Source organism: Vanacampus margaritifer, chromosome 2 (genome assembly GCF_051991255.1).
Source record: "Vanacampus margaritifer isolate UIUO_Vmar chromosome 2, RoL_Vmar_1.0, whole genome shotgun sequence".
Lineage (NCBI taxonomy): Eukaryota > Metazoa > Chordata > Actinopteri > Syngnathiformes > Syngnathidae > Vanacampus > Vanacampus margaritifer.
Genome location: NC_135433.1, coordinates 41,710,584 through 41,738,067, shown reverse-complemented (window position 1 = coordinate 41,738,067; position 27,484 = coordinate 41,710,584). Strand labels below are relative to the sequence as shown.

Sequence of the window (27,484 nt, the reverse complement as noted above, 5' to 3'; positions counted from 1 at the left end):
ACCTTTTTGATAACCAAACTAGATCAATCACCTTCCACATGGTCCACAAAGTTCTTAATTAATCCAAAATCAATGGAATTGATGCATATGCCCAAGCCTAGACCTTATGCTTTCAAGGTTGTGGCAGTAGTCATCAAATGTCCTCCCTCGGGCGAGACAAAGCATGTGTGTTTTCCCTCTTAGGAATCTGAGCGAAATGCACAGGTAGATAACACATTTAAATCAGATAAGTGCAAGCCCACGCCGGCGGCCTCACCTTTTTCACAGTCTAAAATTGGATTGTAGTGTTGACAAAGCATCCTCAGAGTTTTGCTGTTTGCCATCAAGATTCACAGCATTTTCAAGCTTGTATAACTTGGAATGGCCATGCTGAAACTATCACTGCAGTTGGGCAGAAGGCATATACAAAAAACAAAACAAAAAAAGATCCGTTTTGATGTGTAATCCTGGAGGAAATCTCGTCTATCGAATCTGATGTGTGATAGTGCGCCGCATCACTCCAGTATGTTTACAGGAATCTTAAAAATAGAAGCAGCATCTGTTGGACAGCAGTGTTTGTTTACACTAGGAAAAATGCACTCAGGCCATTTTAGCACAAATTTGATCGGCTTTGCTGAGATATGAAGTACATTATAAACAGAATTTCCAACTTAAGAAAGTAATTAATATATTAATTATGGGTGTCAAAATTAGTGTGTTAATTTAAAATTCCTTAAACACCACAAAAAAAAAATGCGCGTCAAAATTAGTGCGTTAATTTAAAATTCCTTAAACACCACTAAAAAAAAATGCGCGCGATTAAGGACCTTATTTGGAAAGCCTGTAAATTCCAGTCGCAACGCAGCAGACACGTCCACGTCAAAATTTTGCTGTAATAATAATAATAATAATAATAATAATAGTTAATAATAATGCATATATCTGTTATATATATATATATGTATATATATTTTACACTTATTAAAAATGTACAGAATTTCGCAAGTTACTTCTTGTTAAAGATTAGGTAGCCCTTAATGAAAAGAAAAATGCACTGAGCTGTCACCAACGTCTTACAAATGCAATTATGCCATCTAGTGGCAGAAAAATGACCTCAACACAAATCTATATCATACTCGTTTTTTACAGTACAGGACATCTTTTTAATTATAACTCAATTTTATGACTTATGATGAAATTACTCTATTAATGACTAAAAGATGCAACCATATTTCAATTAGTTTAGCATTTTCCCCTCTTTTATGTTAACAATTGTATGAAAACTTTGGAAGAAATATTTTACTGTACATTTTAATGGACATTTAGAAAATATATAAAATTTGTGATTAATTGTGAGTTAACTATTGAAGTCATGCGATTGATTATGATTAAAACATTTAATTGCCTGACAACCCAAATATTAATATTTCTATGGCTCCTTATACACTGCAGGTCCAAATTCCGAATTAATGCCTGGATTATTTATTTATTTATTTACATTCAAGTGACATACATCTGAATGTTATACATTGATGGAAAACATGAAACTGATTAAATTGCATGTAAATAGCTACACAGGTGCCAACCCGGACGTACACATTAATACATTATTAATACAATATTAAATGTTACATAGCATTCAGTTATTCATTTAGCCTGTGCCAACTCATTTCCAATTGTTTTAATTGAGCTCAAAATTAATTCTACGATTTGTTTTGAAATACAATATGCATGTTTGAAGATAATTGTACTGTAATTGTGGAGATACTGTATAACGTTAATTGCTTTTCACCATTTCGGTTTTCCAGATTTTTTTGATTTTTTTCACGTGGTTAAAGCAGGGCCTAGTGACGGACTATGGAACCTGGACTCACACCAGGCTCCATAGTAAGAACTGATTGTCTGTTTGCATCAGTGGTTGCAATTTACATTTAGCTAGCTAGCTATTCTTTGGGCGACAGCGGGAAGTAGCATCCCTTTATTTTTAAGCAAGGCAGGATTTCGTGAATTCAGCGAGCATGGCCACAGCGGAGTGGAGAAAACTGCTTGATTTTAACATTATGGCAGAGATACTGGACGAGTCACAGAAAGGCAGAAATGTGGACAGTGTTTAAACACCTGTTGTGAATTTTGCCATTCACCTGCTTGTTAGAGAACAGCAATTTGTGCAAAAAGTGCTGAAATATAAAGAGTTGGACTTGTGCACTCAAAAGTTTAACAAAGGTCAAATTCAGTTCACTTGTAAAGGTTATAGTGCATTTTAGGTGCATCCTGTGCCCCTTGCTTTTTGTGAGTCCTGTATACAAACCGAGACATCTGTGAGCAAAACTGGTGGTCTCAGGTTCTTTTGAGGGACCTGAGCAAGTGAGACCTTTTCCCTGTGAGTGACAGCAGGAGAGCCACCAGGGATAGCTTCACAGGTCACTGGCTTCTTCACTGCTGTCAGACGCAGTGCATGCTGGGACCGTAGGCAGTGGCGATCTGCCTTGCAAGGATTCCACGTGGGATGGGACAGGTGGGCAGAGATTGGGACTTGGTGTCAAAACACTGCTGCTGCCTTCAATCTGATTTTTTTTTCTCTCCAGAAGTGTGGGAGGTATAACCGTGTCCTGTTTTGTTACATTTTTGACATGTGTGGGAATGTATGCTCTATATGTATTTACTTGTGTACTTTAAATGCACCATCCACAGCATTAAGCGTGATGGGATTAAATATAAAGATGACAATGCCAAGTTTTCATTGAGACTCAGATAAATATCAATTTATGGTATTGTGTTTATTATTTTTGCTTCAGGTTTTCCATCTTTTTTATATTTTTCATGTACAGTATATCGCTGGCATCAGGCTGAAACCTCAAAAGTCAAAATTTCGTGAATTTAATATTTTTTTTTCAAGAATCTATACTATTGGTCAGTCCATGTGTGGGTGCTATTTACAAATTGATGACAAATCTTAAGTGTTGAAAATTTCTCACTCTCTTTTCTTGGATGATGCAGTGTTAAAGGCTGAACAAATATGCAGTTTTTGGGGTCTTGTGAGAAGTGAGTATTTACAAGGTACAAGGTTTCAGCCCGACGCCAGCGATATATGTGTATATATTGTGACACCTCAAATTATAAAACAACAAAAACAAGATGGAGGCTTCCATCCCATAACACAGGGGTCGGCAACCCGCAGTTCTCGAGCCACATGCTGCTCTTTAGCACCACCCTAATGCTTTTTTTTTTTTTTTTGGTCTGAAAATGGAAAAAAGTTTGGGCGGGAGAACATATATTTTGTGTTAATATGGTTTCTGTCGGAGGACAAACCTTTTCCAGTGCTGTAAAAATATATGAAATGAATAATACATTTCCATATTTCTGCCAACGAAGATTTGTGTCATAGCCTGCGACCCACATTTCTATCAGCTCGGCATTGTGCCGGGCAGGTTCAAACTCTCCACAAAGACAGTGAAGGAAAAGGCCACTAAAATGGCAGACAACATCACCAATCTGCATTTTTTTCTGAAATGAACAAAAGAAGTAAACATAAATGACATTCTTGATGCAAAACAGCGTCAACAATGTCCGTGGTTGTGCGCTGTTGGGATGACTATGTATGATGGTAACACGCGGTGAGAAGGCGAATTTCAAAATGAACCTTCAAGTACCAAAGAATACATGGACATTAATGCCTTGGTTTGATTTTATTTTGAAGGTGTTTCCGGCAGCGCATGGTGGCATGGCGGCTGTCTTGACACTTTTCCTGTAGTTTGGGGAAATATACTGTATATCATTGTCACAAACTGTTGTTATTATCAATTCCATCCTGAAATCATGTTCAACTGCTAATTAAGGACACTCAAAATAATAATAATAATAATTACGTCGACATTCAACCGAGTGTCTTGTGGCAGAGAGCCGCTCTAATATGATGTCATCTCATGGCGCCGTCTCAGCTCCACTCAATATTCGCAAAATGATAAATCTCTGTAAGATCTCTATTTATCGTAATAAGAATGTGTTTACACTGTATTTTATTTACTTTATTGTAATATTTTCAATTAAAACAAATTCATTATTTCTGTATGTAGGTATATGTAGTATACAGGTAATTCCTCCTCGCAATGCATTGTGGTCTATATTAACCAGTTGAGTAACTCATCAATGTTCACTACATTTCCAAGTGCATTGTGGGTAGCTTTGAGTGCACGATGTTTTTTTTTTTTCTTTTGGAGAACCCTACAAAATGGCGTGACCCTTAGTAGTGCACTATATGGGGAGTGGTGTGCACATTCGGACACAGCTGAAGAAAGGGCTTTAGATGACAAAATAATTTATTTCGAGATTCACAACTATGAAATGCACTGTGTATGGCTCAAGTTGAATGTCAGTGCCATTTTTATTTTATTTTTTACATGGTGTTTGCTATTCACTCAATGAACTGCATTTTCTCACGATCAAGACAAGTGCTACTTGCCGCAACGCATACTCTGTTAATACCATACATATAGAAAATCAGTTTGAGTGAGAGGTGTCTAAATTTGTCCAACTTAAAATATAATCAAGCCAGGATTCACTGCCTAATTTTTATCTTCCACTCAGAAGCTGTTTTGGTCTTAAATCCAAAGGGGAAACAAATATAAGCGAATGAGATTATAACATGTCTGTGACATGCTTTTGTCAAAATAGCCCAAGGATAAAGACTTGTACACTTTACAAACTTTGTTTCTTGAGTTTACCTGAATTTAGCCCATTTTTATGCCCTGGCCAATAGTGAGTCCGGCTTTTGTTGCAATGAAACTGACTTTTGTGCCTGCTGGAAAAATAGAGCGTTCGAAAAAAATAAAAGCATTTTCCCTCTTGGATGCAGAACTTCATATGCCACATTGTGTGTATGTGGCACATTCCATATGAATACTGATTATTGTGCATATGCAGGACTCAAGAGGTTGGTATAAGTCCTTCCATGAGGTGTCAAGAGTGTTGACACGTGTAGGTGGGCGGGATCGAGCATATGTTTTCACCTTCACATACATGCCAGGGTGTGGTGCGTCTCAGTCAGAGCAGATGTTTGGAGGTGGCACGCTCATGTCCTTCTAACACCAGGGAGCTCAAGAATTGGCAACTGCAGGGATCAAAGTCACAAACCAGTCAGCGCGCACACACATTCACTGGCGACCTAGATTTACAACCTACATTATCTTAACATGATAATTCTGTTAAAACATGAAAGTTGTCACGTACAAACATGAAACTTATCATGTTAAAATATGAATCTTATGTAAAAACGGGAAAATTATCATGTAAATACGTGAAACATCGCGTTGAAGCAGTAGTGTTAGCGAGAGGAACGGCGTCTGCAGAATGGATAACGCAGTTCATTTCAATGATTTGATTAAGTTCTATTTCATGCTTGGGTTAAGACATGGCGAGATTGTACAATTATTAAGCACTGTTGATGGCGTTTTAATACGTATGCGTACTCTCAGACGGAATTGAAAGTGCATGGGACTGTACAGGAGGAAGAATAAGTTTGGAGGTAGCGTCATTTATCATGGATCAGCTGGAGGGGCATGGACGTTTTTATATGATAAGTTTCATGTTTTAGTTGTTATAATTATCTGTTAAAATGTGAAATTATCAATGTTAAAAAAAAAAAAAAATTTTAATGTTAAAATGTGATTTGGGTCTTATTTTTGTTTTTTTCCTGGTGTGGCAGCAACACGCTTCCGTAACTTTGTACTGCTTTCAGTACATGTATGTGAATGTTGGATTTTTCATTTTTGATCCAATCAGATGTCAGCCTCTATGTGTTGCCATGGCAATCTAATGTGCCCAGAACCTTGAGAATCAGTAGAGCTGGTAGTGTAACTTAAGCTATATTAGCAATGAGGCTGTTTCTTCAACCTATCAGATTTCAAAGTCATCCTCACAGGGCCAGAACCCTGGCCTTTAATGACGACATTTTTCTGTGCAGCAAGCTAAGTTAGACTAGCAAAACACACCTGCAGCAATCTGCACACGCTAATACATTAGTAAGAGTGAGTGCGATGTATTTTATTTACATTTCTTCAGTTTTTGTCATGTATTGGTTGTGAAGTGCTGCAGATAATGTCAGATAACGTATGTAGCACAGTTGCATACTGTTATATGGGGGGGTTGTATCGCATTAATGGTTTTGATAATTACGATGTGATGCTATTAAGAGGCAATTAAGATGGTCTCTAATGAAGGCCCACGTACCAAATGCACAAACCCCTACTGTGTAAGCACACACACATTTACACACTCCACTGCAGCACCACTGGAATGCCGCAAAGTCTACAGGTTGGTAGTTATTATAAAATCCAGCCAATGTGTGCGCATAGATTTCTATCATGACATTTCAGCACTGAGAAGATCTTCTCCCGATCCTCCAGTATGGCCCGGGCTGATTAATATTTAAAGCCACACTGCCGCAACATCTTTATGTAAAACATGCTATAGTGGTGCAGTGGGACACGCGCACAAGTCCCACTTAATATTCTCTTATCTACCTCGGACAATGCACGGGAAAGATAGACGCAAGACAAATTGAATGTTTAGTATGACAAATGGTATGATCTCTTCCTGATTGTACTGGGACCGCATGTGCTGCAATCTCTCCATCCGCACTCACAAGCGTGAGATTAGCTGCTTTTGGTTTTTGTTTGTTTCAAACAGTCACAGCAGCCAGCCGGGTGCTTTGCAGCTTTCTTCCAGGTGTCAAAGTGAAGCTTCGGTTTAGGTGGACCAAGCATGCTACAAATTTTCCTGCACTGCTACTATATGAAAATTAAAAGAAAATGTAGTAGATATAAACAAAAGTGCAGTTTGCTTATCCCCAGTGCAAATAAATCATCCCTTGGATTGTTCATATTTTCAGCTACCAGTGCTTATTTGCACTTCTTCATACGGCACTCTTCGTATAGTCATTGTCTATTTATGGTAGAGCTCAGGACTGAACATTAGTCAGCAATTTGGGGTACGAGTATATTGTCATTGTGCACCTTGTCCTTTCCGTGCGCCTGCTGCAACACCAATTTCCCCTGTAAGGGACAATAAGATTCTGATTCTAACTGCCTTGCACCCTGGCCACATGCTTGTAGACAAACACATTGCAGCTCAGCCTCTGGCAAGTATGATTAGAAATGCAATTTCCAGGGTTTTTTAAACAGCCTCTACCAGGCTCATCAGATGGAGCCAAATGTCATTATCAGGGTTTTTAATATAACACATTTGAATCTGTTACTTGTTGTCTACACTGTTAATTTCCTAAAATGAATCCAAACTATTGACGTTGTGGCTAATTAAAGATTCAAAAATTCCATTGGTGCAAAAGTGGGAATGTGCTCTGTTATTATGTGTCTCGTGTCTACTCCACCTCTTGCCTTAAAGTCAACTGTGATAGGCTCGAGCTCGCATGTAACCATAATGAGGAGTGGAATGCAAAATAGATGGATGTGCGCTTCATTTCAAATGTCAGTAAGTGTATTCATGTTTACACAGCAGATAAGCAGTTTGTTTTGTCCGGTGGCTGAAACGGCAGCACTTGTCCTTGTCAAGGTTGTTGTTGTTTTACAATCTTGACGCATGTACATGGTATGTCCATCTCGTGCACCGAAGCCTTCTCTTGTGGTGACCTTCCGTTCTTTATCCAAAGACACTCAAGGTAAAAGTGCTGTCTCTTTGCATTCCCCCCAGTCAGCACTCCTGTCCTTTTTCCCACACCGCTGATGGCTCGGGTCCATTCCAGGTGCTGTCACTGCCAAATTGGACCCTTACCTGTGCACCTCTGCAGAAGGAATCACTGCATAGCCTGCAGAGTGTGTGTGTGTGTGTGGGGGTGGGGGGGGGGGGGATGTGAATCTCAATATCACTCCTAAAATAGATTTGGAAACTTACACTGGAAAATTACCATGAAATTGTAAATAATGGAAGCTCTGGTGTTTGAGTTTAACATTCACCATTGACGCCCCAACCATATCAGAGAGGGGGAAATTTCACCTTAACACACCACACCACATGATAATCACTCAGGATGAAACATGAGATACTTGATGATCGGGCCTGTGCTGACTTCTAATTCATCCCATTTATCAGTATGTGTGTTGGGAAAAAATCAATATTGCAATATTGTTGCGCTCTCTGTTGCAATAAATATATTGATACACTGACGGCAGTATCGATATTTTATGACAGCACACCAACGCGACGCAGATAATGGATTTACCCCGTCATTCAGACATGCCAATAAAGCTAGAAACGTACTCACTGTAACACACCGCCTACGCTAAGGATAACTTAAAAAAATAAAGCTGAAATAATACATTGACCAATGTAACAGCCTTGGTGAGCTTTTACTTTGAAGTCAGCCTGCGCGGCGACGTGACCGCCAGCTTGACTTCCCTTTTCAACATCTTATATGTCAACGTTTTTATTGAAATTACATATTTTTTACCAACATTATCACGATGCCATCTCAAAAGTATATTTAAAAACTTGTTGTTGTTTTCGCTAAGAAACCGCTATTTAATCACACCGTCATTGTATGATACGGCGCAAGTCTCCAACGTTAGTGGCTAGCAGCTAGTGTTAGCATGAATGCCTGGCTGGTACGGTGGCCCTGAAGCGCAATACGCAAAAAATGGCTAGCAACAGTAATGAGTGACCTGACTTGCTTCCTTTGCTTCTTTTTCAATATCCTTGACCTAGGCTACTTTGTAATTCACTCTACACGTTTAAAGGAAGGGAATGTGCCTTAAATTGCACTTTGTCTTTTTCATTGTTAAAAAAAAGAGAAGAAGAAAATAGGACGTTGTCTTCATTTATTTTATAAAACACCTTTGCCAATAAATAAAAACATTTAACTCAAAATTTCAAATATTGGGGTTTAGATTTTAGAAAAATAGCTTCAATCCATTCATACCTTGTTATTTTATACAGGTACTAGGTATAAAATAAGAATATATCTGCCTCCTATTGCCCTTAAAGTTGTGTACCTAGATCCTAAACGACCATATTAGACATTTTGAGTTTATTGTTTTGTTTTTTATTTAATTGGCTTTTTTTCTTTTTTCTTTTAATAAATAAATTTATCTTGTTTTGCTTTGTTTTCTGATCCAAAAATGATTCGATCTGCAACTCAAATCTGTGAACTGATCCGAACCGTGACTTTTGTGATTCTTTGCTGTCACCGTCAGTACTTTATTTCTCCTGTCCTGTTTGTGGGGGCGCTAATCCCTTAAATGGCGGTAAAGTAGGCAGAAGCAGTGGCACATGGAGTGAACGAGTTTCTAGACACTATTTGCAAAGAAGAACAGTCGGCAAGTTTTCACTGTCACTCACATACTGAATAGCACGATATATCGCTGAGAAAACTTCTGACAATATATCGAATACCGTAGATATCGTGCATCGTGATATCATCGTTATCGTGGGCCACATATCGTCACAGTATCAAATCGTGAGTTATCCGTAATGTCCCACCCCTAGTGTGTACCCCGTTTAATCGTTCTGTTCAACGTCACAATGGATAATCGGTACATCTGAACCCCGTGTGAGCGACTATTGTTCTGTTTTACGTGACAAACGACAATTGGTATATGTGTACCCCATTTAATCGACTATCATTCTGTTTAACGTCACAATCATGAAATCGGTGGATGGGTCAAACTCGCTGTTTACATAAGAATTTGTGATTATAAATCAGGTTTGCCATTTTTTATTTTCTGAGCTGATTGGGGAAGGAAAATTGCTATTAACAAACCCCACATCAATAATTGATGAGACAATCAGTAGAAAACAGTTCTAAAAAATGATTGGTATCTGCAGCCCTAATTCTGAGCAGTTATACTGTACTGTAGTGTGGGTGTCTTAAAGGGACAGTCAGTGATCTCTAGAGCCATCTAGTGGTAAACTAAAAATTCATTCATTTTAAAAGACAACTAGTTTGCAAAAAAAAAAATGTTGTATCGCATAAACATATCTTTATTTATAAATATAATTGTAGATCTAGTACTCACTAACTATATTACACGGCTGTCGTCTCACCTTACTAGAGCTGCCATGTTTCGCAGCCATCTTACTGCTACAGATGCCCAAAGGACAACTTCGCAAATATAGTTAACCCGGGTGGTGCTTGCATGGAGTGTCGGACCCAATGGATCACACAAAATAAGAATTGGTGGTAGGTTTGTGAAATGTGGACTCTCTGAGCCACCGTAGTGTGCATGCTCCTGTGTGCTTTTAATGCTATTCCTTGACCACTATATGGCGCTAAGTACTACACACTGGGTCTTTAGGAGTGATTTTATTCTCTCCGTGATCCACTTAATGGACGTTAAGGCGGGTACATACACACATATATACACTTTGTAGATCTGGAGAAAGCTTCTGACAGGGTGCCCAGAGAGTAACTGTGGTTTTGTATGAGGAAGACTGGAGTGGCAGAGAAGTATGTTCAAGCGGTGTAGGACATGCGTGAGGACTGTAAGACAGTGGTGAGGTGTGCTGTAGGTGTGATGGAGGAGTTCAAAGTGGAAGTAGGACTACATCAGGGATCAGCTCTAAGCCCCTTCTTGTTCTCTATGGTAATGGACAGGGTGATAGACGAGGTGAGACAGGAATCTCCATGGACTTTGAGAAGGTCTAGAGGAAGACCAAAGAGGAGGTGTTAAAGAAGACATGAAGGTAGTTGGTGTGAGAGCAGAGGATGCAGAGGACAGGCTTAGATGGAGGCAACTGATTCGCTGCGGCGACCCTTGAAGGGAAAAGCCGAAAGGAAAAGAAGAATACACACACATTGATTGAATTTGATTATTTTTTTACCCCAATCAGATTCAGCAAAGGCCCAATTATCGGATGTCTTTGAAAGATTAGTCTGATTGATAATCCTGTGGTGTGGCCGGGGTGTGATAAGTGTGATGTTTTCTCCCCGATCTGTTAGGGAAATGTTGGGGGCTGAAGGCTTGATTATCGGATGTCTGCTAAAGATTATCCCTCTCCGATCTGCTCGGAAAATGATCCAGGCTGATAATCATAAATATTAAATGGGGTACAGACTTACAGATAATTAGGACGAATTTGAATTTTTAAACAAAGTGAGCATAGGCCTGTTTCTCAGCGGATTCTGAGATTGTGGTGTGAAACGGAACGATCAACTTTACAGTTGAGAAAATTCAGCAAATGCTTGATTATTTGATGTCTCTAAAAGATTATCCTGAGAGATTATGTTTTGATGTGGGGTGTGGTAAAATTGATTTTTTAGCCCCTCCCCAGTCTGCTTGGAAAAAGGTGCAGGCCAATAATGATCAATTTTAAGATGGGTTCACGCTTAGAGATAATCGAGGAGAATATGAAAATTGTCCCGATTATCATGTTTTGCTAAATATATATATATATATATTCTGAATGATTATCATGTGGAAATGTTGAGCCTGGTACACAACTACAGATATCAAGCGGAATTTAAGATTTTTTTCCCCCTCACCACTTCTGATCAATTATTGAATGATTATTCTGTGGTGTAGGGTGTTAAAAAGTGATTTTTTTTGTTTGTTTGTTTGTAACAGCAAACTTTTTGTTGCATCTCATTTGATTGAGGTGCTTGATAACTTGTACGGTGATTGTTGTTTTGCCTTTCTTGTTAGAATGCCACGTGTGTTTGACTACACGTAATTGCCCTTTGAAACCCGTTGCCAATGTCACATTGGCAGGTTGCGAGCAACAAGCAGCCCTGACCCTTCCAGTTTTTTTCTGACAGGCTATCGTTCTCCCAGACTGATCCCTCAGCCCCCGCGTCACTCTCCAGCCCCCTCCTCCATTCTTCAGCCATCGTGCTAACAAGATTGCATGTCGGCGCGTCTCCTTTTCGCTCTCTCGGCGTCGCATTGCTGTCGCATTTGGTCTGTTCAACAGCAGCGAGGTCCTTCTGTCTTTAACCCCCCTTAGGAGCTGTGAGTCACTGGTAACTATTCAGAGCTGTAATGATGCAAATGTTGATGGTGAGATGAGTCCGATTTGCTTCTCTTGCACTGATTGAATTTTCTTACTCATCCCAGGAGAGTTTAGGGCCTAATTAATCTTGTTTCCATCACAGTCACGCCGCTATCATATGGAACGTCTGTTGTTGTAATAATAGCACGACAAAAAAGGACTCAAATGAACAAGATAAAAGTAATGCCTTGACATGAGGAATACAGTGATGCCCTGACTAGATACGTTTAATATGTTCTATGAATGACTAAGCCTTTATCAAATGACTACCAAAATATATATATAAAAAACAAAAAAACATTTGAAAAAAGGAGTAAGTCGCAAATATGTAGTGCCGAACGGTGAATCTGCGGGGCCCACTCTAGTTCTTATTTTAAATCAAACTCATAACCATATTTTGCCCTGATTTGAGATGTTTAATCTTGGTTAGATTGTGTTGTTTTGCAGCATTAGTCCTTTAAAAATGGTTGAGAATCACACTTTGATAACATTGTGAAAATGTAATGAAAAAATATCCCTATTTCTTATATGAGATGGAAATCACAAATTTTGTAACGTATGTTGCAATCAGTCATATTTGATATTATTCACATGTAGGTATGGGCGAGTACCGATACCTACCGATAACTGGTATTGGTATCGGTGCTCATACCAGCCTTATTTTAAGGTATCGGTACTCATGACGGAGGCCAATACCAGTATCGTCGCCCTCTTGTGGCTGTTTTACAATCAGGAACTAGAAATTAGAGGAATAGAAAATTGCCATTAATTTGAATTATTTTGTCGGAAAAATACTATATTCGAATATATAAGTCTTTCTTTAAAATGTATGTAGTAGTGATATCGGTATCAGTGACTACGCAAGAGTTGAGTATCGTATCGGTCTGAAGATAAGTGGTATCAAACATCACTATTCGCATGTAATACTGATGAAAAATAAATGTGATTAGATGCTTATATCTGTCAAATATTCACAAGGTGTTTTCAGATTAGTTTATTTATACTTTTTTGTGTGCATTTTTTTTCAGTGGGAAAAAATGCTCTACTACAAAAACTGCCTGATAAGAGGAAAAATTTTAGCAGTCAAATAAAAACATACAGTATCCCACCTTGCTTTGAGACATTAAATCTTGATTCAATTTTAGTCTTTGCAATTATGTTTTTGTCCTCATGTATCATCAACATTTTTTATGAGCAGTCCTGCAAGCACACACAATGCTTTGGTCATTAGAATGTCAAATATTTGTCCTTTACGCCGCCTCCATCTCCTCACAGCGAATTCATTACTCTGCAGCGCCTTGGGATTTACTGAATAATGAACAAGTTTAATCTCATCTGTTGTGTGATGCCCGCACATGGCCAGGCTTGAAAATGTGTCCGAGAGAGGCATGCACCACTTGAGCGGGGAGGCTGTTTCACGGGGGGAAACTTGTCATTGTTGTTGGGAAAGTTCTTTCACGAGAGGGATACGTTTCATACTCACAGTTAAAACCAACAAGGTAGGGAAGGAGTGCAAAACAGCATAATGTTAAGCCAGGGACACTCATACAATCAGGGCAATTCTGCCATGGCCTGATTTTTGCATGCTATGAAACATTATTCTGAATGATTATCCTGTGGTGTGAAGTTATTGAGTGGTTTTGTTTTGAACTCATTCACTGCCCTGGACATTTCTATCCATGAGCTGTCATGACGAATATATTCGTGAAGTACCGGTAGTATTTAATGCGGCAAAATAGCACTCCATATAGATGCTCAATGCTTGTTAGCATTGAGCTAGCGGACCGACAGACTAAGCTTTGTGTGCATTCACAGTGGACACCATTCAAACATGTCAAGAAAGCTGAAACATACTCAACGTAACATGCCGCTTTTACGCTCAGGCTAACTTCAAAATAAAATTTGTTTACATTGATGGCAATGCAAATAGCCTTAGTGGACATTTGCGTACTTTAAACGTGGCCCACATCGTGGCATGATGGCTGGCTTGACTTCACTTTTAGTTTGTAGTTTTGATTGACATTCAAGTTGCGACCAACATCAACACAACGCTATCCCAAACTCATATTCAATCGCTAATTTCGGACGCTAAGAAACCGCTAATTAATTGATGAGGCAGAAGTCTCCGACGTAAGTGGCTACTGGGTAGCATGCGGCTAGTTGTTAGCATCAACTACGGGTGCCTGGTTGGTAGCTGTAAATTAGTTTGACAGCTGGTAACTGGCTGACTTGAATTATTTTTCAATATTCTGGACCAAGGCTACTTTGTAATTCACTCTCTATGTTTAAAGGATGGGAATGTGCCTTAAATTACACTTTGAGGTCTTTTCATTATTTATATTTAAAAATAAATAAAATAAATAGCACTTTGTCATTTATTTTATAAAAACACTTTTGTCCATTAAAAAACAAAAACATTCAACTCCCAATGTCAATCATAGTCGTTTAGATTATAGGAACACAACTTTAATCCATTAGTACCTTGTTATTTTAAACATGGACTATGTATAAAATTGGAATGTTTCTGGTTGATCCGAAAAATGACCCAATCCATGGCTCAACTCCATGATCCAATCCAAACCGTGACTTTTGTGGTCCGTTGCAACACTACTTTTTAGTGAGTGTTTTACGCCAGGATCCCTGTATGGGATAAGAGAGCTTCATAACTTCACTGTTTGCATCATCAATTCAGAGTGTATTACCTCTGTAACGTGAACTGTGACTTGCAGAAGTTAGATTAACATTTTGCAGCAATTTTTTTTCTTGATGGGCTTTGCGTTCATTTGATTGTTGATGGTTCTGACAAGTGTTGGGAATAACGGTGTTTAAACTAACAGCGTTCGGTAACTGTTTTTTTTTTCATAAACAGACAAATCTAACTAATTATTCTCCCTATATTTGTAACGCCGTTATCGTTATTGTATGAGAAATGCGTTGCGTTACAATTTATTTATTAGTTTCAAGGCTCGCAATAAGCTTACAAGACGTTGTGCGGTGACTGGCTCCACAAATGTAATTTGCGCATAGTTAGAGGCACTGTTGTTGTCGGACCTCGTCACAATAAAAGTGTCTTGACAGCTGAAATGTAGAGTGACTTTTACTTTGGAGGTGCCGCAGGCAGCGTGTAACGACGTGACGGACGTGTCGTCCTTCTTCCTTCTGTACCTTAAGGCTTAGCATATTTGAGCATTTTATCAAAGAGTCCACGTCCTCGCCTAGAACTTTTTTGACAACTTTGACAAGAGTGACATCAATCAAAAATAACAGTAGAGATTTGCCGAAAAACAGCCGCCCTGAGGAGCGATTTGTTGATCATTCTGCTCCACCAAGAACCATATTGCGCCTCCACAAGCACCAGAACAGCGATAAAGATACCGGTAAGTCATAGCAACACGCACGCCTAGTATAATTAATAGCGCCAACAATTGTATTTCTCTTATTTCACGAGTGCTAAACACGTGAAAAATGTTGAAAGAAATATGCTCACACTCATGGAGTCGATGGAGTGACATTTGTATGCAAATGATGCACGTTAAGCCTAGAGTTGGGCAGTTTTCTGACGTAAACCAATCATTAAAGTCTTTAAGCCTTTAAATGTGTAGAATTTTAAGCTGAAGATATATCGCCATATTGAAAGTGTACAAAAGTATGTTTTTCAGAGAGATCAAGTGGAAGCTGATGAATTTGAGGAGTAGTAGTTGCAGTTATGGCAATGATTTTGGCTATGATAGCATTAAGCGTCGTATATTTTAATATCATTGGCAATTTATTTGATCTATTATTGATTACTTTAGCCAGCAACAATCAAAAAATGCCCGCAAAATCCTGGAGGGACTGGCTAGGACTGTCTACAAATGACCTATAGATGACATATGTGCCACAAATCACCATATATCTAGTATTTATTTTATTTTATTTGTATTATTATTATTATTATTATTATTATTATTATTATTATATAGTAGTAACTAGCAGTAGTAGAACATACATCACCACTCCAAATTTAATGAATTATTATTAATAATATTATATGTCATATTATGGAGTGAGGCATTTGTGTGACATAAATACTCACAAAAATAAATGAAAACACCCTGTATAGCCTGGACATAATTTTAATTCCTTGTAAACAAATATAATAATAATAATAATATAAAAACTAAATAAAAATCCAAATTGTTTGATGTATTTTTTTTTTTAAAGTAGTAGTGAAAATAGTTACTTTGCCTGGTAATGAGGTACTTTTATTATGAAGTAATTCAATTGCTAACTTTTTTAAGCAAGTAATGATATAACTAATTGATGATACATGATACAGACCAGTCTTTGAGTAGTACTCAGAAAAATACCTTATGAGAGAGTCGTACAGCTAGCATCACGTTTACAGCAAGCGGCTTGAATGACGCACGCACGTTTCTCTCGTAAAGCACAGCTGTGTGCGTATTGGAGTCTCGGCAAGATGACGTAATAAGCGTGCGCTCGGTGATGTGATGAGCAGTGCAGCGGAGCGGGTTTTACGAGAACGCTGACAGTACCTTCTTTGCACGTTGAAAAGTGCCTGGACCCCCCAAGGGATATTTTTAGAAGTGCCGGAGCTCTGTACTGGTGCGTTCCGGCCCAGTTAAAACACTGAGTTTGACAGTAAATCTGAAGCTTTTTTGGATGAATTATTTGCCAAAAGTGATGCTCACCCAGGGAAGCTTAGCACATCAGACTTGGATAGAGGTTATATTTGTATAGTATAAACAAAGTGTGTGTCGCGACTGTGAGAAAAGATGACGCAGTTCATGGTGTGAATGCCATGCCATGTAAAAAAGTCACACTCCAGCTATGCAGTGATTCAGTGTCACTTACAGTTTCTTTCTTACTTTCATAAATGTAAATAAAGTCATCAAAGCCATTTCTCAGTCTTGCGTTTGTTTCATGATTTGAAATGTCACAAAAGCAAAATATATTGGTATCAAAGTCACTATTCTGCTTGGCATTTTTTTTCTCCCACAAATAGCTCATTTTCTCAGCTTTTTGGTCAGAAATTGGTGTTTTGGTGAAACCAACCAATGTTCTGCTGCCTATCGCTAAGAACATAAAACGCTAGAAACAATTTTTTTCTATTCTTTTGGTATAGGTCCAGTGCTTAAATTTTCACAGAACATAACATTCTGTGGGTCTTGAATCCAGTTCAGTAAAAAGCTGACCGTAAATGAGTTAAAAACTATTAGTGTATTGGAGTTGTTTTGATGGTGTATGTTTTGTCAGTTTCTTGTGTGTGATTGTGCTTAATATTGTACTGCTAATCAAGGTGGATTTGAGCATTTTTCCCGCTTTCCAATCAAAGTCACCTGGGATTCAGCTCCAGCGTCTCACAATCGACAGAAACAGTAGAGAATAAATAAATGATTGCATCTCTTCTCAATTATCACAAAACTGCTTCACAAGAAGGCTTCAGAATGCAAAGCAGTGGGAAATAAAACCTAATAACAATGTAGGCAGGGCACTATAAAAAGTAAACAACACTATAAAATACTGAGCAATGAAACGGCTAATAAAGTGAACGACTGGAATGATTAGATCTTTTGTGAATATCTATTTTGTATTTTTCTCTTGTTGACTTTGACACAGTTCACACTGCGACAATAATCCCTTTGCCCAATGCACCCCTCTGAAAAAAAATACTACTGTCTCCCTTCAATGCAGTCATAAAGCATCCAACAGCAAACAGATGGGAGGCGCGGGAGCTGAACTGGTGTCCAGGGTTCAGTGTGGGAGTTAAACTGACTAATTCTGCTTCTGAAGTTGCTCTCGTGGGAGGTGAACCAGTTAGAGATGGCAGCTCTGGTAACACACCTGCTGCTCTTGTAAGGGCGCCGCTAGCCAGATGGCCAGGTACTGCCCCCCCCCCCCCATGTCTCTCGCACCAGGGAGGCCAATAGAGAACCACTAACATGCCCCAATTAAACACTTTATGGGCCTAAATATGTGAGTGCAAGCTGTCTGCCGTGACTGAGTCATCATCACAACGGATCAAGTCGCTGGTCTCAATTGCAGGGCACGGAGAAAGCAATCTATGGACAATGTAGACTCTACATTGTAGAGTCTTCAATGAACCGGAAGGCACAAAAATCAACCTGATTTTGTTCCTTCCCAGCCAAGGATAACAATCGCCAAATTATTTCGTTTGATAGGATTATTTCAGAAGATTATCCTGTGGTCTGAAGTGTGCTGAGAGTGAAATTATCCCTATAATAGGGTTGGACATTCCTATTTTATATTTTTGTATACTGTGTTCCCTCTTTTTCCCGCTAGGGTTAACTTCCCAAAAATACCCGCAATTAATGAAATCTGCAAAGTAGTTAGCGTTATGTTTTACATTTATTATAAATGTTTCAAGGATCTAAAACCCCTCACCACACAGTTTATACACTTTTCTAATCGAGGCATTAACATTTTCTCACATTCTCAATGTTCAAACCTTCATAAATAAAAAAAAAAATAGGTACACGACTGTAAAAAAAATGCATGCAAAATTGCACCCAAAAAATCCACGATACAGCAAGGCCGCGAAAAATGAACCGTGTTATAGCGAGCGAACCCTGGATGTTCATGTTGTGGTTAAGAAAAAAATGAATCAGAAGTTATTCATTATTCAGCACAGTAAACCTCCTCTCCATCGCAGGTTCCAGACTCGTGGTCCCGTTATTTCATGGATTTATTTATTTTTGTACAGTTATTACAGTACAGTTATGTGGCGTGGTACCGTTATTTTGGTCGAACTCTCATTTATATTATGTGGAATTTTACAATTAAGTAATTCTGCTATTGACACACTTATTTAATTTGAGACAGGTTTAATTTGAAGGAATGGAACGGTATGTATTTCAAGTTACACAGCCTTAAAGGTCCCATAGTATGAAAATACACTTTAGTGGGGTTTTCTATCAATAATATGCATCCCCGGCCTGTCTACAATCCAACCAGGAATGTAAAAAGCTCGTCCGCGACTTCTTTAGCTTTCTCCTCCTTTCTAAAATGTGTGCTTCAAACAGGCAGATTAAACTTCCGTGACTTAGTGACGTCAAAAAAACACGGAAGTGCACTCGACCCAGCCCCCTCGGGTTAGTGGCATCACCTCTGGTAAAGGTTTGACACGCCCACTGAAATTCGAGAAGCTGGCTACGCCTTTCTTTTTCTCCCCATGCTCACAAATGCTCCGGGAAAATTAGACGATGTCGTCTGCTAAAGATGACGTCATGTCATTGACGTGCATCACAAATCCAACATCGGCTAGTTGCATTCAAGGTTTTGATGGGCGAGGAGCTACTGTCGGACATTTGACATTTAGAGACTTGAAAATTATTGAATGCCATCCACTGGAATCCTGCTTTTTACGCATACAGAAAGTGACAACTGTAGGTTCATTTTATAATTTATGACAAGGGGGCTCAACACGTCGATCACGATTTACAAGTTGATCACAGAGGTCGCATTGGTAGATCATATGACATAAAAAGAAAAACATCATCCAGTTAAGCACTCAAATGAGGTGCTGATCTGTGTGGACAGCCCAGAATTTTAGCTCACTGCTAGTGCTCTGCGCTCCCAACTGGCGGGTACAGGTTTGAACACAGAGTGGACCCCCCCGGAAAAAAAAAAGAAAAGGGGCTGATTGCGGGAGGTTGGGGGGGGGGCCTGATTTACTGAATCTTTGGGCATGATTATTGTTGCATGTGTTGAGATAAGTTTGTTAGTTTGGGGGGATTTCTTTTTTTTACTTTAAACATATATAGGGATCAGTACACGGTTACATTATTTTTATAATATTTTGTGTTGCTCTTACTTTTTCTCAAGATGTGTTTAAATGTCTCTGCCTGCAACTCTAAGCAGGCTAAGCAATAGAAACTAACCGAATGATTGAAGGTCTTCTCAATATCCCATAAAAGCTTTTACAAGACAAGTACAGAATGCGAAGCGGCAGAAAACAAGAACTTATAACAGTGAAGGCAGGACACTATAAAAAGTCAGAGACACTATAAAACAAAGAGCAGTGAAACAGCTAATAAAATACACAGCCGCCATTAACCAGCCAGACAGACCCCAATTAAATCTTTCTTGATCATTTTGGCTCAAGGACAACTTCTCTCGTTAATCACATCTCATCATCTCTCATCATTGCAATTTCTTGTTAACCCTGTCCTGATGAACATAACACACAAACATACAATCTCACTAATCGATTGTGCTTAGAGTGACAACATTTTCCTTGTCATGTTTTATTGATCTGCAATCGATGTGAAAATGCTCTACACTATATAAAACAATTTACAGTATTATTGTGGCACCTATTTTTTTATTATACTTTTCTTCTTTTTTCAACCAGCCTTGCGGGCCATGTCAAACGATATTTTTAATATATGCCGCGGGTCGCTGAAAATGGTGGGCCGCAAATGGCCCCGGTCCGTAGTTTGGATACCACTGGTTTAGTGTTGACCATATTATTGATTTCCAAAACAAAAAAAGACACAAAGGCCCTGCCTCAGGATACTTAAATTCTACTTGAAGTTTACTCAAAGATGCCTCCTTTGTATGGATAAAAAAAGAAGCTATTTTCAAGTTTTGAAAAATATAATATATCTTACTATTCATTTGAGTGTAATACAATAAATAAATTAGTAGCATCACAAGGATGCTAATTTAACAAACAAAAAAATGCTGTTTAGTTTTTCTCTCTCATCCTTGTTTTATTCATCCTTCTTTAACACAGTCAACTTTGCAGATTAGCATTCACCTCGCACATCTCTGTGTTTTTCTTTGTCCTCCTGAGCTTTGAAATCTCCGGCAGCTTTATTAGAACCCTGAAACATAAATGCCAACATTGCGCATGGGGCACGCCACCTCTCATTTGTGGCAATCAGGAAGGTAAGCGGGGATTTGTATTTTTTTCCTGCACTTCATCTATAAAGCGGCATGTGCGCATTGCCATTTTGTGAGAAGCAATGCTGCTCCCTCTATTCCTGAGCACAGCACAGCCATCCACTAGGCAGGCTCTCGGGGATTACGTCACAGGCAACATTGTACTGTAGTATCCTGTGCAAAACGTCAATATCAAATGCTAGTGAAAAACAATGAAAATTGAGCATTTTCATAAATGTGTTTTTAAATTACTTTTTTTTTTTTTATAACTGGGGAGAAACAGGGCAGAGAAAATAAGACAACTTTTTTCTGCTCCTTTTCATTCTCACATCGAATTTTTTTTTTTTTGTCCTTTTACAAATGATTGAAATGAAACATGTAGAACACCTCCAGGTGCTCCAAACAGGGTGTAAACAGTAGACGTGTCCAGGTAAGAGGAGTTTAACACCCGGTTTATAATCTGCCATCGCAAGTCAGAACCTACTGTTAGCCTAGCAACACTAGTTGGGATGTACTGTATATGGTGGTTGGAGATATGTAAAGATGGGAATGGAAAAAAGTGAAACTAAGTGTATACAGCAATTCTGTCCAATTGATGACATTGATTATAAAAGGATTTGATATTGAGTCCCACTCTGTACTGATCTAGTAACATCTAATTGGAAGGGTGGGAAAATGCCTAAATTTGGCCTGATTGTCAGCATCCAAGCAGAACAGGGAGATGGTTGAATCACTCAACATCCAATGTGGCTTTTGCTGACTAAGTGTCCAAATCTGATATTCAGGCCGAAGCCATCTTCTGTAGCTCCAAAACATCTTCCAGCAAGGTTTGATTTTAGGCCAATGTACAGGGAAACCATCACAGTGCTCTTTGCCTTTCTGTCAAGAGTGAACCCACATAGAGCTGCACTGCTTTTTCATCTGCAACCCTCCACCCTCTGTTCATAAGAGCAGAACAGGCAAGTCTGGAAGAGTCGTGATGCCCATTTCAATGAAAAGAGGGGGTGGAGGAGCGAGGAAAGAGGCGTGCAGAGCAGTGCAGGAGAATGATGCACTAGTTGCAGCATTGAGAAAACTAGAAAGCTCACAGGGAGACCGGGGGATGCGCATCTTTAAATTGATAGCCAACATTAATGCAAATGGACATTTTTTATGACTGGGAGATGTCAAACTGGAAATTGATATCTTGTGCAACAGCTCTAGTAGCCATTTGAAGCCTGCTGTCGTACTTTGACATTCTAGGCTATCCTGTGCCAACATGCCATAGATATGGTCATTTTATGCCCTGCGGTCAAAGACTAAAAACCTTTTGTTCTAGTCAACAGCACTCAAATGACAAGTCAAGGGCAGTGTCAAGACTTTAAGCAATCTATTTACCACATTTCACAATGTGACCATAAATGAGTTCAAGTCAAGGTTGTGACAACAGTGATTTTAACAAGCCTTTATTAAAAGTCAAGACTGGCTTTAGTGGTCATCGGTTCCATTTCTTCAGGCCACCAGTAGCGAAGCCTCTCATTGGAGTCAGAATCACCGGCCTGCTTGAGACCACATCCTGGCTTTGAGACTTACGGGCTGAAGTCACAGGTTTACTGGCATATTCTGGAGAGGGAAACAATATAAAAGAATGAAGTCAAGCATGAAGCGCAGCCGTCTTTCAAAGTGGCAAGCAGTTACTCACGGTGTCTATGATGGCATAGTTGGTCACAGGAGTTTGTGCTGCTGGGATGGCACACCGTTGTAGCACAGTGGATGAAAACCTGAAACGTCAATAGTTTAGTCAGTTGGATTGTGCATACAGCCAAGTAACAAATCAGATTTAACTCTTCAATGATTCACAATTTCAAATTGCTTAATGACTAGACCATGGGTGGGAAAACTTGGGCCTCAGTCCTGCATGTTTGAGGTTTCTCTGCACCAACACAAGCAGATTCCAATCAACAGGATCGTCATGCTTATGAGCTGATCATACAGCAAAACCTGCAGGACTCTGGCCCTCAAGGACTGAGTTTGCCCACCCCTTGGACTAGACCCAGTCACAAACAAGGCAACTAATGGCCAAAGTGGGGTAAATGCATACTGATCAGGCCAGATTTGACAAATTACCCCTCCCCTGCAATCCAAATTAGTTTTCTATGGATTCTATCCTGTGGAGTGTGGTTTCTGTCTGCACCCTAGGCTTTAAAAAATAAACATAAAAAGTCTGAAAATAAACATTGCTCAGTGTACACTAAAATTTTGTCTGATTAAACAGCTTCTAAAAAAAATAATAATTCTCATGTGGTGTGTTCAAAACAGGCCGATAGGGGCTCTTTGCAACATGAAAGAGGATAAGTAGTTAAGCAGATAGCACTCTTGTGCATAATCAGGCCCAATTTAGATAATTTTCATTCCTTGATCAAAATCAGCGCAAAGGCCTAATTATTCAATGTCTGAAGGGTTACTAACCTGAAGTTAGAGCTTTTATCAAGTTTACACGATGAATTTCACAAGTCAGGTAACCAGATAAAACCAGTTTGCCTTGCATCAATTATTAAAAGCAAGGCACGTCAGCGGTTCATTATACCCCCATCTCAAAAGATGTTTGAGTGAAGTTTTGAGACGTACCCTGTCCCTCTGGGGACTGATGTTGTTTGGATCGACAAAGGAGAACATCCTGAAGATGAAACGCTTGTAGTGTGTCGGGTAATGTATGCTAGAGGACTCCTGCACAGGCACCAAGATGGTCTGGTAGCGATCATCTTTGTAGGGACACCTGCAACAGCACAAAAAAAAATAATAATTAAACTAGAAGGCAAAATTTGGTGGTGGGGTAAATCATTTTCAGATCAGCAGAAGCATTTACCCATCAACTAGAAGATCCCACTGAGGGATACTGTTCAGATTGGGCGTGGTGGTGGCCCAGCAGTGCTCCAGATTCAAAACAATGCTGGGATCAGACCTGTCGAGAATGCGGACCTCAACATACACCGGTTGCTTGAGAACTTTGGTGACTGGGTAGTCTGCTGCAGCGTAGAACGAGTTATACGCCACCTCTTCTGCAAGTAGACTTCCTTTTAGAAACAACACAACTACTGCATTGCAAGACCGCACTGCGATACGCACCTTCAACGCAACCCTTGGAGAAACACTCGCCATTGCCCAGTCGGAGCTCCACTCTGAGGGGTCCCCCGGCAGCTACTGGCACAGGTGGAGGAAGGGCATTGACCTCCATGACCAACGCTTCCACACCTGTGCCTGAATATCTACACTGGAACAGCAACCTGGGGAACGAAAACATTAGGACGTTCCAAACACTATCAAATTAAATGACTGTTACTTTATGGAAAAGTGAGAAATTCAGTGCAATAAATTACACTTGAGACATGCTGTGATTTCAGCCCACAGGGGAGTACTTTTAATCTGTGAAAATACTGTTGCGTGACAAGTAAACTACAGTAATTTACTCATGTTGGTATTAGGTCATTTTAAATGACCGTTTAAGCCTCCAATTTAACCATCTAGTATATAATGCAAGACATGTTTAATACCTCAATGACAGATATTCGTTTTCACTAACTTACTCAAAATGGCTGTCCCTGGTGATAGAGCCTCTGGGTCCAATTCCCACTTCATACGCTGACGACATGTGGTTCTCATATACCACAAAACTGTCTTCCTCCTGCCGTATATTGTAGCAATTAAAAAAAAAAACATTAGTCATAAACTCCCTTGAGTGCCCTTAGACCAGCAGTAGTTTTAGAAGCAAAGTTTAATAAAAAAAAAGAAAAGAAAAATAAATTTAAAAAAACACATCAACCACCCACCTTGACCGTAGTGCCACACAGGGTCATGGGGAACTGAAAGATGGCGAATGTTTCGGTAGTGTCGACTGCATTGCAAGTGGGATCGTTCATTTCCATCAGGCTGACCGAAGTCACGTCCACTGGGGGCAATGTGGAGTCACGAGCCACCACCACCACAAATTGGCCATCTCTTGTACACTGCACAGTCACTGACGAGATTTATGGAAAGGTGTTAGCCGAACAGCATCATGGCATCATTTTTTAATTACCACCACTAAAAATAATTTTGCTTGTAAAAACTGTCAATTTGTAACCCATGTGACATAATTAGCAATGGTTGAATAAAACTGATCCTCATTTGACAGTTTATGAATGGTTAAGTGACTTGCGCTATTATGCAAAAAAATGTCAGTGCCAATTTTAAAGACAAAGTCAATTCAAAAAGTGGCTCTACAATAATGTCCTGTGGTACCACTGATTTAAACACTATTGTGATATATGAATAAAATCCATCAGTTTAGCCATCTTGCTGTCGACAGTGTGACATCAGTGGCTCAACACAGCTTTTGATCACATGACCAAACAAAAGTTACAGTGATTGGTCATTTTCAGTCAACAGGAAGTGGCAAAATGGACACCCTTTGAGATGGATAAAATGGGTGGATTCTACAAATGTAATGTTAAATCAGTGCCTTGTTTAGACTCGGAGGCGCATAAAACTTTATTTGCTCTTTAAGCCGAAGCACTGGCCACAGTCTAAAAAAATAAATAAAGTGTAGTGAAATTTAAACTTTTATAACCATAAACCCCAGTCTGCTGTATTCGATTTTTTTGAAAGTCAGATAAGTACCTACATGGCTTGATCAAATTTAAAGTTTCTTAAAACAAAACAAAAAAAAAACAAATGACCCTTTCCCTTTACTGTGCAATATTTATTCTACTATGAGAGCTTGTTCATTCTGGTCTTATTTGTTTTAGAGTACCAAATGTTCCAATTTAACATTAGATAAGAGTTTAGCAGTATCAACATTATGAAAGCTTCAATAGTTTAGTAATTTAGCACAAAGGAATGTAGCACTTACCACTTGAACTACATTTCAAAATACTCATCTGATAATGCTGGTCTCATGTAAACCAATTTTAGAAATTTTACACATCCCTACATAATGTAAAGTTACCTGCTTTGCCGTAGTAGCACTGGCGTCCATTGTGGCAGCAGTTGATGGCGCCGCATTGCTCTCTGGTGATGTCGCGGGTGCCGCACTGGATCATCTCATGGTGCTCCACTTGACATTTGTCAACATGAGTCACAGGGAAAGGGACCCCTGACTGCTTCTGTGGCAGGGACGCGAGATGCTTATTGTTGATGTGCAGAGCCTCCATCCAGTTCTGGGCCACAGCGTCACCAGCCAAAAGTCCGACAATCACCAACAAAACGCCAAAAAGGCTCCTGGAACGCTCCATGACGGTGCTTGAGAGTGCAGGGACAAATCGTAAAAGTCACACGCAGGCTTTATACTTGATGGATGGCAGCGGGGTTGGCTGCGGGTTCCGCCTCTTGTCATCAGGAGTCAATTGAATGCCAGCGGTGTGGAGTTAATCAGCTTGGCGCTGACAGGTGGAGATTATTGGCTGGGAGGGGGGCAGTTTGTGAGTGCTGGGTTCAAAACAAGTGGATTTGTGGGTTGTTGTTTTTGTTTTTTTTAGAGGTGATAGAGGTTGCGTTTTTTGCGTTTTTTTTTTTTTTTTTACATGTTTACTACTGCCAGTCCATGATTGTCCTCAGTGATTTTCCTGTTGTGTGGGGTGTGTTAAAAGTGCTTTTTCAACACATGGTCGACAATTATATTAAGGTTGTTTAATAATATCTCAAATTCTTATATGTACTGAGTTTGACAACATGATTTTCTTATGTATATATATATTTTTTTAATTTCCTGGATTGTCTGGATCATGCATGGGCAACTTAAATGCTGGAAGGGGCCACACTTTTTCATAAGGGCTACTACGCTAAAATTACTATTCAAGTAGAATGGCACAAAACTGCTGAACAGCACTGTGAAAACTCATTTTTGTTTTCACATGAATCAACTCGCAAAAAAAATATATATATATATTATTAGGCCTACTCATGTTATCGTATATAGGGGCAGTATAAAAATCTGGTGGAAGTGCAGCTAAGCCATGTTTGCCATCTAGTGGTTCATGGTGATATTACAAGTTTAAGCTACAGTCGATGCATATTTGCAATTCAGAACCTGTGAATTTGCATATTTGCATATGGGTCCCCCTCACCACAGTTTTTTAATAAATATTTTGTGTTTTTTGTTTCAGGGGCTTTAAGGATTTGTATTTACCTCCCGCTTTGTCGGCGTTTTCCTTTTTTGGGGGGAAGAATTTTCGGGGTTTGTTAAATAAATAGGAAAAATATGAATTAATTGATTTTTAATTAATCTGGGGGCCACTCAGTGGGCCGTCATGTGGCCCGTGGGCCACCAGCTGGTCCTCCCTGGTCTGCATGATGGGCCTACTACTTGGCAAGTGGGGTACTCACATACTGAGAATTGCATTCATTTTGACTTTAAACCCAGGTCCCCCTCTTTTTCAGTCAGTAAACGCCATATTGTCAAACGTCTTTGATTCATATTATCCCGAGTGATTTTCATGTGGTGTTTTTTTTTCTTTTCTTTTTTTCTCGATCTGCTTGTAAAATGTTCAGGAACAAACTATTGTAAATGTTTAACCTGTTCAATATATAGTCTACAATTGCAAATACTTACAGTATTAGCCTACAGTATGTGGTCAACGCCAAATTT

At 39.3% G+C, this 27,484-nt stretch overlaps 2 protein-coding genes across 9 annotated transcripts in view; one reads left to right on the top strand and one right to left on the bottom strand.

The window, feature by feature from the left end:
• The window catches only part of clcn2a (chloride channel, voltage-sensitive 2a), a 78,123-nt gene that overhangs the window by 12,077 nt on the left and 38,562 nt on the right, over positions 1 to 27,484 (top strand). The gene's annotated exons all lie outside the window — the stretch shown is intronic.
• Positions 22,313 to 26,165, bottom strand: LOC144043168 (zona pellucida sperm-binding protein 4-like). Its single transcript, XM_077556451.1, has 8 exons — positions 25,847 to 26,165; positions 24,690 to 24,877; positions 24,447 to 24,544; positions 23,989 to 24,146; positions 23,729 to 23,921; positions 23,491 to 23,638; positions 22,565 to 22,643; positions 22,313 to 22,485 (listed from the first exon to the last, which is right to left on the bottom strand). The coding sequence occupies exons 1-8, from the start codon at positions 26,130 to 26,132 to the stop codon at positions 22,358 to 22,360; spliced, it is 1,278 nt and encodes a 425-aa protein (XP_077412577.1). The 5' UTR covers positions 26,133 to 26,165; the 3' UTR covers positions 22,313 to 22,357.

Excerpts from the sequence above, each read along its gene's own strand:
- LOC144043168 (XM_077556451.1), bottom strand. The coding sequence starts at position 26,132 with ATGGAGCGTTCCAGGAGCCTTTTTGGCGTTTTGTTGGTGATTGTCGGA. Across the intron at positions 24,545-24,689 it reads TGTGTGGCACTACGGTCAAG|GAGGAAGACAGTTTTGTGGT; the intron begins GTGGGTGGTTGA and ends AATATACGGCAG. Across the intron at positions 22,486-22,564 it reads ACTATGCCATCATAGACACC|AATATGCCAGTAAACCTGTG; the intron begins GTGAGTAACTGC and ends TTCCCTCTCCAG.